Source organism: Phacochoerus africanus, chromosome 15 (assembly GCF_016906955.1).
Source record: "Phacochoerus africanus isolate WHEZ1 chromosome 15, ROS_Pafr_v1, whole genome shotgun sequence".
In the NCBI taxonomy this organism is placed as follows: Eukaryota; Metazoa; Chordata; class Mammalia; order Artiodactyla; family Suidae; genus Phacochoerus; species Phacochoerus africanus.
Window position 1 is genome coordinate 42,977,868 of NC_062558.1, and position 10,946 is coordinate 42,988,813.

The following is a 10,946-nucleotide window of genomic DNA, read 5'->3' on the forward strand; positions in this document are numbered from 1 at the left end:
AGTTTTAATTCTTATTTTTAATAATCACTGGTCTTTTGAAGGACCTTCAAAAAGATATACAAGATATGCTAGTTATGAGTAATATATCACCTTTGTTAAAACATTTTTATTATCACCTACAGGCTTAAACTATTATATGAGAATATATATGATGTATATGTATGTAAATTATATACACATATAAGTAACACATACAGAAATAGACACAATTGTTAAGACAGAAAATATTTTCAGAGAGATTACCCAAATTTGGGATGATTATTTTGATTTCCTAAGGTGTATACAATAACAGATCATCTTAAAGTTTACTTTTTTTTCTTTTTTTTTTTTTTTTGGCCATTTCTTGGGCCGCACCCTTGGCACATGGAGGTTCCCAGGCTAGGGGTTGAATCGGAGCTGTTGCCACCGGCCTACACCACAGCTACAGCAATGCGGGATCCATATCTGCAACCTACACCACAGCTCATGGCAACGTTGGATCCTTAACCCACTGAGCAAGGCCAGGGATTGAACCCACAACCTCCTGGTTCCTAGTCGGATTCATTAACCGCTGAGCCATGATGGGAACTCCAAAGTTTATGCTTATTATGCTAGGATTTTTAGAGTCAATTTTTAAAGTTTTAAGTTTACATTTTAAGTTGTAACTTTGAATTACAACTTATTTGTTCATAGCCACTGCATAGTATTTAAAAGATCATCACTTGTAAACCATACATCACTTCGAATAGGCAACTTTCTCATAAGTGTCTATGATTATTTCTACAGAAAAGCGAAAGTTTCCACTTCATACATACCTATGCTGGTTGAACACAGTCTTCATATATTTATTGTAATAGTTGCGACCAACTTGATTCAAACCAATCTTCTCCAATATTCTAGAAATTGGAAGCATACGTTTTGTTCAAAGTGCAGTGAATATTAGTAAGCATTTGTAACACACATAAGGATGCATTAGAACGAAAAAAATCTGTCAGTAATATTGTTTATACTAACAATTAACACAAAATGCCTGATTCAAGTTATATTATTGAGGTTCATTTAACCTCAAGTTTTGTCTCTTTCATAATATAAAACAGTATAACATGGAAAGGCCATCAGTAATGTCCTTTATTCCTAGAGATGAAACAGAATATCTTTTGTAGGCTCTATGTGTTCCAGTTTTTAATTTCGGCTTTCTTTTTTTTTTTTTTTCCCAATCACACTGAGACTAGAACAGAAAACAGGTATATTTGCTCTAGGAAGAAATAAACATGGTACCAGACATGGGAAGTAGGGGTGGGCAGGGAGTGAAATATCGAGGAAAGCCATAGAATTTGCACATGTCTAGGTGAGGCTCAAGTGTCATTTCATCTCAAAGATCCTTCATCCTTTCAGTACATAAGAATTGTTAAGAACATAAAATCTGAGAAGCATATGGCTATATTCAGCATCATTAACAGAGTAAAATGAAACAGAATCTCAAGAAAACATTACTAACGTACTTTCTAAAGAGAATGTTGTAATAGCGTAGGCAATCTGGGGAAGTGGTCTGGAGTTCCCTGGAGAGCTCGAAAGTTATCTTCACAGGCTTGTCATTCACCTTGCTGACCGCCTCCTTTTTCTGAGATTAAAAACAAAGTTCTTGGAGTTCCTGTCGTGGCTCAGTGGTTAACGAACTCGACTAGTAATCCATGAGGACACAGATTCAATCACTGGCCTTGCTTAGTGGGTTAAAGATCTGGCATTGCCGTGAGCTATAGTGTAGGTCAAAGATTGGGGTCAGATGCTGAGTTGCTGTGGCTGTGGTGCAGGCCAGCAGCTGTAGATCCAATTAGACCCCTAGCCTGGGAACCTCCATATGCCGCATGTGTGGCCCTAAAAAGACAAAACAAAAAACCAAAAAAACCAGAAAGTTCTTTTAAAAAAAAAAAAGTTCAGGTCAATGCGCCAGCTGTGTCCATGGAGAGAGGCTGAGGTGGCTGAGCTCCGGCCTGAGGTACCGGGTCGCCGGGCCGGCAAAGATGTCGGCTTCGTTAGTCCGGGCCACTGTCCGGGCTGTGAGCAAGAGGAAGCTGCAGCCCACCCGGGCCGCCCTCACCCTGACACCTTCAGCAGTAAACAAGATAAAACAACTTCTTAAAGATAAGCCTGAACACGTAGGTGTGAAAGTTGGTGTCCGAACCAGGGGTTGTAATGGCCTTTCCTACACTCTAGAATATACAAAGACAAAAGGAGACTCTGATACAAAGAAGTTGTTCAAGATGGAGTCAGAGTGTTCATCGAGAAGAAAGCACAGCTAACACTTTTAGAAACAGAAATGGACTATGTTGAAGACAAATTATCCAGCAAGTTTGTGTTCAATAACCCAAACATCAAAGGGACATGTGGCTGTGGAGAAAGCTTTAACATCTGACTCCTCAGGACTGCTCGGGCCCTGGGCCCCAGGAGAGCTGCAGACGCTCTGGGGCTTATCGGAGAAATCATGTGACTGTCACGTGCTTAAGGTTTGTAACGTATGACTGCCTTACAAGGAAAATAAAGTGATGCATTTTGAAAAAAAAAAAAAAAAGTTCATCCAAGGAAACTAAGCTCCTTTGTGTCACAAATCAATAGGTCACTTAGTGTCCAGCATAGCACAGTGGAAGGAGCAGTATTTCCCACAAAAAAAAAAAAAAAAAAAGTGCATGCAGGTAGAAAACATGATTTACAAGATAAAAAGTGAAGAGTCAATTTAATATATAAGTCAAAACATTTTTTACTTAAACTCCTATGAATTATTTGGTAGAAGCTTACAGAAGAAAATAGTTAAGTCCTCTCAATGATTTTTTTTCCTGATAAAGTTTGAGGGAACAAGAAATTAATAAATAAATTACTCAAAACTTATCAGCATTTGAAACATATTGTACTATTAAAAAGGTAAGAGGAATTGCTGTTTTTGGCTCAGCCGAAACGAATCCAACTAGTATCCATGAGGATGCAGGTTCTATCCCTGGCCTCACTCAATGGGTTGGGGGTCTGGCGTTGCTCTGACCTGTGTGTAGATTGCAAATGAGGCTCGGACCCCACATTGCTGTGGCTGTGGCATAGACTAGCAGCTGTAGCTCTGATTCGACCCCTAGCCTGAGAACTTCCACATGCCGTGGTATGCCCCTAAAAAGCAAATAAATATTTTAAAAGGTCAAAAGATGTATTTTTTTTTTTTTACTTTTTTTTTTCTTTCGTATTTTTAGGGCCACACTCACAGCATATGAAGGTTCCCAGGCTAGGGGATTGGAGCTGTAGCCGCCGACCTACTCCAGAGCCACAGGCATGTGGGATCTGAGCCCCGTCTTTGACCTAAACCACAGCTCACAGCAACGCCAGATCCTTAACCCACTGAGCAAGGCCAGGGATCAAACCCTTATCTTCATGGATGCTTGTTGGGTTCGTCAACTGCTGAGCCACAACAGGAACCTCTTTTTTTACCTTTACATTAAATTCAATTTAAGCACTGAAATGAGACACTAGAGTATCAGTGATAATCAGACATGGCATGTGATTTTGTTATAAGTCATATGGGTAAGGGGCATGCAGGATATCTCCACAGTCTGTTTCACAGGAACAGTGTGAGTTTGGCTATAACAGATTGAAAATGGGAGAGTGAAAATGGGAGAGAAAGAACAATGTCAGCAAAATGTAGAGTAATAGTACTTAACCATTTCCCCCAGCGGGTGAGGTAATAATAAATAATTTCCATCATATATGTGACACTTTCCCAACAACTTTTCAAGTTCAGAGAGTAAAGCTTCACGTTTTCTTCCATCTTCTATGCCTGGTGTATAGATGACGTTGTACTTGTATAAATTCCTCTGGGAACAAGACCTCAGCTGGACATGGTTCGAAAATAGCTCTACTGGCCTACCTTGTATGCCTGAAAAATGGAGCCACTTGTCAATAATGAAACAGAGTAGCTGATCAGACCCCAAACAATTTGGACACCACAATATTGAGCGCCAAAAGTAGATCAAACAAGGAGATTGACAGCCAACAACATAAGCAGTTATATACACATGGCATCCAGAATCCCTAACATCAATTAAGCTGAATCCTATGCAAGCCCACATTTGGGAATTTCAAGGATTGAGGTATTTAACAATAATTAAAATATCAAAGGAAACCTCTGCAGCACAAGGCTTCAAAAAGCAGGGGTTGTGGGGGCACTGTACATAATAACATTTCGTCTTGGTTGTTGTTTTTGTGTATAGTTTGAGTTTATTAAAATCTCAGCACCAAAGAACTGGGTCATTCTATCTTAGTGATTATAAAACGAAGAGCGGAAAATGAAGAGTATATCCAAGACTCTAAACCTTCATTTCTGCACAAGTGAATGTTACTACAAAAATGTGAGAAGCTAAGAGAGTACCTCCACTTACTGTGGTGGTATAAAGCATCAGATAACTCAAGTACAAACTTATTAAAAACTGTGACCTGAACAACTCCATAAAACTATATTGTTGGGAGTTCTCATTGTGGCGCCGTGGAAACAAATCCAGTTAGTATCCATGAGAATGTGATCCCTGGCCTCACTCAGTGGGTCAGAGATCCAGCCTTGCCATGAACTATGGTGTCGGTTGCAGATGAGGCTCAGATCCTGCATTGCTATGACTGTGGTATAGGCTGGCAGCTGCAACTCTGATTCAACCCCTAGGCCTGGGAACTTCCATATGCCACAGGTTCAGCCTTAAACAAAAAACAAAACCTGTTGTTAATGGCCAGCATACCTTTCGTTGACTCTCTAACATGGCCCAATTTCTGCCGAGTATTCACCACAAAGTCTCGAAAATTTCTACCAACATCTGTCCTCTCTCTCAGCCAGGATTCCTGCAATCTGGATTCCTGCAATCTAGATGCCAGCTGAAGTTCCTCTACATATAAACAAGCATGAAAATCATTAATTTACACAAGTCCCCAGTCTACATCAGTGGTTACCTTAGCACCTCATTTCTCCCTGCTCTCATATTTGCCTTGTTTCATCTGGTTTTTGGTTCAGAGTACAAGATTTTTCAACTGGAATGTTGTTCAACATTAAAAAAGGAAATCCTGGAGTTCCTGCTTGGGAGCACTGGGATACAGGTTCAATCCCAGGCCCAGCGCAGTGGGTTAAGGATCCTGCATTGCTGCAGCTGCAGTTTGGGTCTCGACTGCAGCTCAGATTTAACCCCTGGCCCAGGAACTCCATATGCCTCGTGGTGGCCAAAAAAAGAAAAAAAGAAAAAGAAATCCTGCAATATGCAACAACATGAGTGAACCTCGAAGAAAACATTGTTGTGTGCATACCTGGGTTGGAAAAGAATTTCTAGACTTCCTGCTGATCTGGGAGAGGCGTGTCTTGTTTTTATAGCCCAAGGACAAAGGAGAGAGAGAAATCTTATGATATACCTGATGACCTGCTGATTGGCTGGGTAAAGAGGGGCCTTATGTATGATCCACTTGGTGGTTCATTGGGGGCACATAATGCCCCTATAGAAGCGGAGTGAAAATAGGCCAAATACCTTTCTTAGTAGGGGGCAGGAAGGAACAGGCAGGGTTGCTCAAGGTGGGGGGAGGGGGACCTAGGAAGTTTTTAACAATTACTGCTGGGGCAATAATTATTATTGCTGGGACAATAAGGGTCTTGTAATTCTTGTCCCAGCCAGGGGCTTTTTCAGTTTTGTCTCAGAGAGAGTTTGAGGTCCCATAGACATTATGCTAAGTGAAATAAGCCAGTCACAAAAGGACAAACACTGCATAATTCCGCTTATACAACAGTCAAACTCAGGATTGGAGAGTAGAATGGTGCTTTTTGGGGAATGGGGGAGGGGAAATAGGGAGTTGATAATCAACAGATACAAAATTTCAGTTATGCAAGATAAGTTCGTTCTAGAGATCTACCGTACAACATAATGCCTATAGTTAATACTATGTTGTAAAAATACAATAAGGGTGTAGAATGCTGTTGTTCTTACCACAATAAAAATTTTAAAAGTGTTTTTAAAAGGTGGCTGGAGAATCAGATCTAAGGTTTCATTGCATTAACCAAATCCAAATGACAACATCTGAGCCTGTGGGCTCACCTGTATAATAACCTTTCACCTGGGAGGATAATACAATTTAGGTAAATGTTTGAGGAACTGCTCAATCTCTCCGTTTAACGATTCAGGAACCCAGGAAACTCTTGTTCCAGGAACTCCTGGTTAACTTAGAGTGTCATACCAATGCATTGTCTAAATTTGAAAAGCAATTACAGAGTTCCCATTTTGCCTCAGCAGGTTAAGAATCCAACTAGCATCCATGATGTTGCAGGTTCAATCCCTGACCTCATTCAGTGGGTTAAGAATCCGACGCTGATGCAAGCTGCAGTATAAATTGCAGATATGGCTCAGATCTGGCATTGCTGTGGCTGTGGCGCAGGCTGACAGCTGCAGCTCGGATTAGACCCCTAGCCTGTGAACTTCCAGGTGGCACAGGTGCGGCCCTAAAAAAGATTAAAAAAGAAAAGGAAAAGAAAAGCTATTACATTCAATTGGCTAATGAATAATGACCTCCATTTCTTCTTCCATAAGCCTTAAAACTATAAGTGGAATAAAGGATTGATAGCCAGATAATTCACTGTAGGAGACAGTTGTGAGCTATACGTTCTTCCCATCCTACCAAACCTCACAGAATACTGAGGCTGTCTAGAATTTTATCTCTATCATGCACACTCCCGTACTAAGCATCCTCTGCCCCTTACCATATCTTTCTTCTTCCCACCTTTTACCTGAAGGCTGAGACGTTCCTTCTGCTCCTATTGGTGGGCCAGCCTCAACCACTTGGCGTGGGCCAGCTCCAGCCACTTGGCTAACCCCTGACAGCAACTGGAGTCTAGGCTGGATTTGACCAGGTTTTCGAGCCTGCATTTTTTGGAGATAAAAATAAAGAGAAATGTTGTCTGTTTGTTTAATCATCATCCAAAAATTGTCATATAGCCTGCCATGTGCCATGATGCATGTACTGGGGCGTGAAACAAAGGAACTTCCCTTGAAAAGCTAACATTCCAGTGGCAGAAAATAGATTGATGACTAACTTATATAGCATGAATATGATCACTGCTAGGGAAGTGAAAAAAAGTAGACCAAAAGCCAAGTATGGAAAATTGGGAGTTATTGGGTAGGTGAGGTATGATGGGACTTGTTGCATTAATTCATGGGGGACAAAGCAAGGTTTCATTAAGAAGCTGACGTTGAAACAAAGACTCAGGGGCAGTGAGTTAACAAGGTTACACAAGCCTCAGGTGGAGGACAGAGCAAAGCTCCTAAGGAAGAAATGCTCAAGGAAGAGCAAGATGAAGAAGGGAGGGAGAAGCAGGAGGACTTGGAGAGGTAGTGGGAGGGAGGCCATCTTAAGGTGCTTGCCTCTAACTCTGAGAAAACAGGAGCCCTTATGGGGTGATGGTTGAATATAAATCCAACTTATCCAATTCTGTGTTGGGAACAGACTAAGGATGAGATCAGAGCAAAAGCAAGACGACCAGTTAGGAGGCCACTTGTGAGGTCCAGCCAGGGATGCTGGTGGTTTAGCCCAGTGGGTAGTATTAGAGGGGGTGAGAAATGATCAGAGACTTTTTTTTTTTAATTCAAGGACAACGATATTTCCTGGTTTATGTGAAGGGTTTGGAGGCAAGAGAGGATGAATCCAAAGACTTGAGCTAAACAACTGGAAGAAAGGCATTTCATCAAATGAAGTAATTAGGAGTTGTCTGGGAGGGCAAATCAGAAACACACAACATCCATGGGGATGGATGATCATTAATGCAAGAGAGGGGTCTGCCTGGAGATACAGACAGGAACCTGTGCACATAGCAGATTGCACTTAAAAACCACAATACTGAGAGTTTCCTGGTGGTTAAGGATCCCACATTGTCTCTGCTGTGGCAGGGGTTGGATCCCTGGTGCAGGACCTTCCACATGCCATAGATGTGGCAAAAACAAAAACAACCCAAGGCATTCTCACTGTGGTACAGCATGATGTACAGCTTTCTGTAGTACAAGGACACAGGTTCAATCCCCGGCCCAACACAGTGGGTTAAAGGATCCGGTGTTGCCACAGGGCTCAGATGTTATGCCTGGCCCGGGAAATCCATGTGCCACAGAGCAACCAAAAGAAAACAAACAAAACCCCACCATACTGATAAGATGACCAAAGGTGTGAGTACATGTACCAAAGAGAAGAGGCCCAAGGACTACAAAGGGCTAGTTCCTAGGCATATTGATAGGGCAGAAGGAGAATCAAGCCAAGGGAAGCTAGAGTGGTAGCCAGTGAAGTTGGTGGAAAACCAATGGTGTGCAGTGACCTGACCACCACATGGAGGGAATGTGATCAAGGAGAAAAGAGGCTCAACTGTTCCAAGTACCGGTGATGGTCCTCCCAAGACCAAGGAGGACGAGGACCGACCTGGGGGTTTGACAAAGTGGAGGATACTGGGGAAGCCCAATGAGAGCTGGTTCAGTGGAGCGATGGGGAAGGCACCATACTGGAGTAAAGGGACAAAGGGGAAACAAGGACAGGAGTTCACAGTAGAAACAAGACTTCTTTGATGAGAAGCAAAGAGAAAGGAAGTAACTATGAGGAAAGCAGGATCCAAGAGAAGATTCTTATTGGATGGGCATCAACTCGGTTGGTTGTAGGGAGATGAGCATGATCTAGGACTCAGGAGACAGGAGAATTGCAGGGGAGATGCTGGGAGCTAGGGAACTGGTTGAGGGGCCCAGGAGGTATTTCCCTTTAGTTAGGAGCAGAGCCAGTGCCCTAGGGTCTCAGGTGAGGGGCCAAGGCCAGGATGTGGAGATTTAGTAAGACAATGTTGAAGTTCTGCTTTGATGCTCTATTTGCTCAGTGACATAGGAGTTGATGTTAAAGGATGGACGAGAGTTAGGATAGAAGAGGAGCAGGAGGAGGGGTTGAGGCTTGAGCAAGAGGAGGAAAGAGAACCAACAGTCCTGAGGAGAAGGAATGAGACCTGATGGGGGTCATGTGACTGCTGGGCCAGCACCAGGACCCAACCCAGTTTGTAAAAGCAAGACCCTCAGCATGCAAAGTGGATGCAGGTGAAGGAAAGACAGAAGTGATAGACACACAGCAGGGATAGCAAGTTTTAAACAAGACTGGAAATTCTACCCAACTCAGTTTGTACAAGCCTTGAATGAAATTGCCCATTTTTGTTTTTTTGTTTTCTTGGCTGCACCCATGGCATGTGAAAGTTCCTGGGCCAGGGATCAAACCCACGCCACAGTAGTGGCAACACCAGATCCTCAACCCACTGAGCCACACTAGAACTCCAAAATTGCCCATTTTGAAGTCACTCCCCAAAGAGGAGTCACTGGCTGAGGCCTAGGGATGTAAATACCTTTCTATCCCCTCGGGGTTGAAAGAAAATCTGCTTTGCTTCTTTGAAGACACACATGAAAGAGAGGCAGTGGAGAGGATATCCAGGTAGACAAAGCCTACATACACTGTTCTTACAAGACATACTAGTTCTCTTTTAGCAGGATAGAACTCTAAACCTGAACCATACTGGCTCAGCAACCAATTCTCTCCTTTCTGAATAAGCAGCATGTTTTTCATAAAGAGAACATTAGGAAGCTCACTGCTGCGCTGCGTCTCACTATATCAGCAAAGTTCGGTGGTGGGGCGGGTCCTGGTACTTCAGGCGCTTGGAGCCCAATAGGTGCTTGGGTTACTTCAGATGCTCTGGCTACTTCAGATGGCTGGGGCTCTGCAGGTTCGGGAGCTGATCGACTGCGTGCTCTGCCTCGGGCTCGACTCCTGGCCCTGCCGGTCATGGCTGTCCTGATGACCCTGAAGGGGAGAGGCTCTTAAAGAACATGGTTATGTTAGGCATCTCTGCATGGTTGCTTGGGAATTTTTTAACTATGACTTCAAATAATCATCAGGCTACTAACTACACATGTTTTCTGATTACATCAACAAGAGGAACTACCCCTAGATTGTCAGAAGTGTCCTGTAGTAAAAGGCAGAGGACCTGGGAAGATATTCGTGGGAATTCAAGAAAATTACTGACTATGATTCTCTTCCCTGCACAGATTCACAAGACCCTATGGTCAGAGTGCTTGGGGGTGCAATCAGGTGTGTAACTGGGTTCTTCTCACTTGCTAGGCATCCTCCCCCACAGTGAAGAGCTCAGGTGTCTGTCCCCTAGGCTTTCTCTCTCTCTCTCACTCACACACACACACACACACACACACACACACACACACACACACACACTCACACACCACTGAGATACCACCACAGCCACCCAACTCTGGTCTTTGTCCTCCAGCCTCAACCCACACAGTTTACTTACCTTCCTTCCTCCTCTGGAATTAAGATCTGTGCCCTCAGGTCCCTCACGTCCAGCCCTACCACATTTGAGCACTCATTTCCTCAGGGTTGGAAGTACAGTACTCCTTTCCAAAAGGGTTAGTCCTTCCTGGGACACAGCCCTGTGCCCCAAAACAGTCAACAAGCCGGGGCGGGATGGAGGGAAGACTAGTCTGACTGCTTCACAGGATGCACCAACCCCTGAACAGGGCAGGGGCTGGGTTCCTGCCAGGCAAGGTCCCCGCCCACCCCAATTTCAATTTCAATTTCAACGCTGCTGGCCCTGCCTCTTCCGGCACCGCCTCCATCCTGGCCCCAAAGCAGCCAACCCTGATCTGCACCTGGCAGAATTAAGAATTAAGAGATGTTCTGAGTGAATGTCAGTGGGATGGGAGTGGAGGCGGCTCTGCCTGCCCTTGGCCCCACCTGATCCTGCCCATCAACTATCTGCAGATTAAACTGCCAGGTGACTTTGCCAAATGATGTGCACTTGGAAATCTAGAAACTTCTGTCCTTAGCACTTAATACTTGAGCTAAATCTGCTATAAATTGTAGCTGCTGTGACTGCCTTTGGATTCAAACCTGGG

At 43.6% G+C, this 10,946-nt stretch overlaps 2 protein-coding genes across 2 annotated transcripts in view; one reads left to right on the forward strand and one right to left on the reverse strand.

Annotated features, from left to right (window-relative positions):
* PIWIL3 (piwi like RNA-mediated gene silencing 3) overlaps positions 1-10,585 on the reverse strand; it is a 30,662-nt gene extending 20,077 nt beyond the window's left edge. The window contains exons 1-7 of the mRNA XM_047761875.1: positions 10,343-10,585; positions 9,624-9,850; positions 6,758-6,890; positions 4,740-4,883; positions 3,675-3,889; positions 1,482-1,600; positions 795-875 (exon numbers count right to left, since the gene is read on the reverse strand). Coding sequence (XP_047617831.1) covers positions 795-875; positions 1,482-1,600; positions 3,675-3,889; positions 4,740-4,883; positions 6,758-6,890; positions 9,624-9,818 — 887 coding nt within the window. The 5' untranslated portion in view covers positions 9,819-9,850; positions 10,343-10,585. The remainder of the gene's footprint in view (positions 1-794; positions 876-1,481; positions 1,601-3,674; positions 3,890-4,739; positions 4,884-6,757; positions 6,891-9,623; positions 9,851-10,342) is intronic.
* LOC125116556 (iron-sulfur cluster assembly 1 homolog, mitochondrial-like) lies at positions 1,964-2,548 on the forward strand. The gene is given in 2 exon segments (XM_047761873.1): positions 1,964-2,222; positions 2,225-2,548. Coding segments are annotated over 2 exon segments (390 nt in total). The 5' UTR covers positions 1,964-2,000; the 3' UTR covers positions 2,393-2,548.
* Positions 10,586-10,946: the final 361 nt, after the last annotated feature.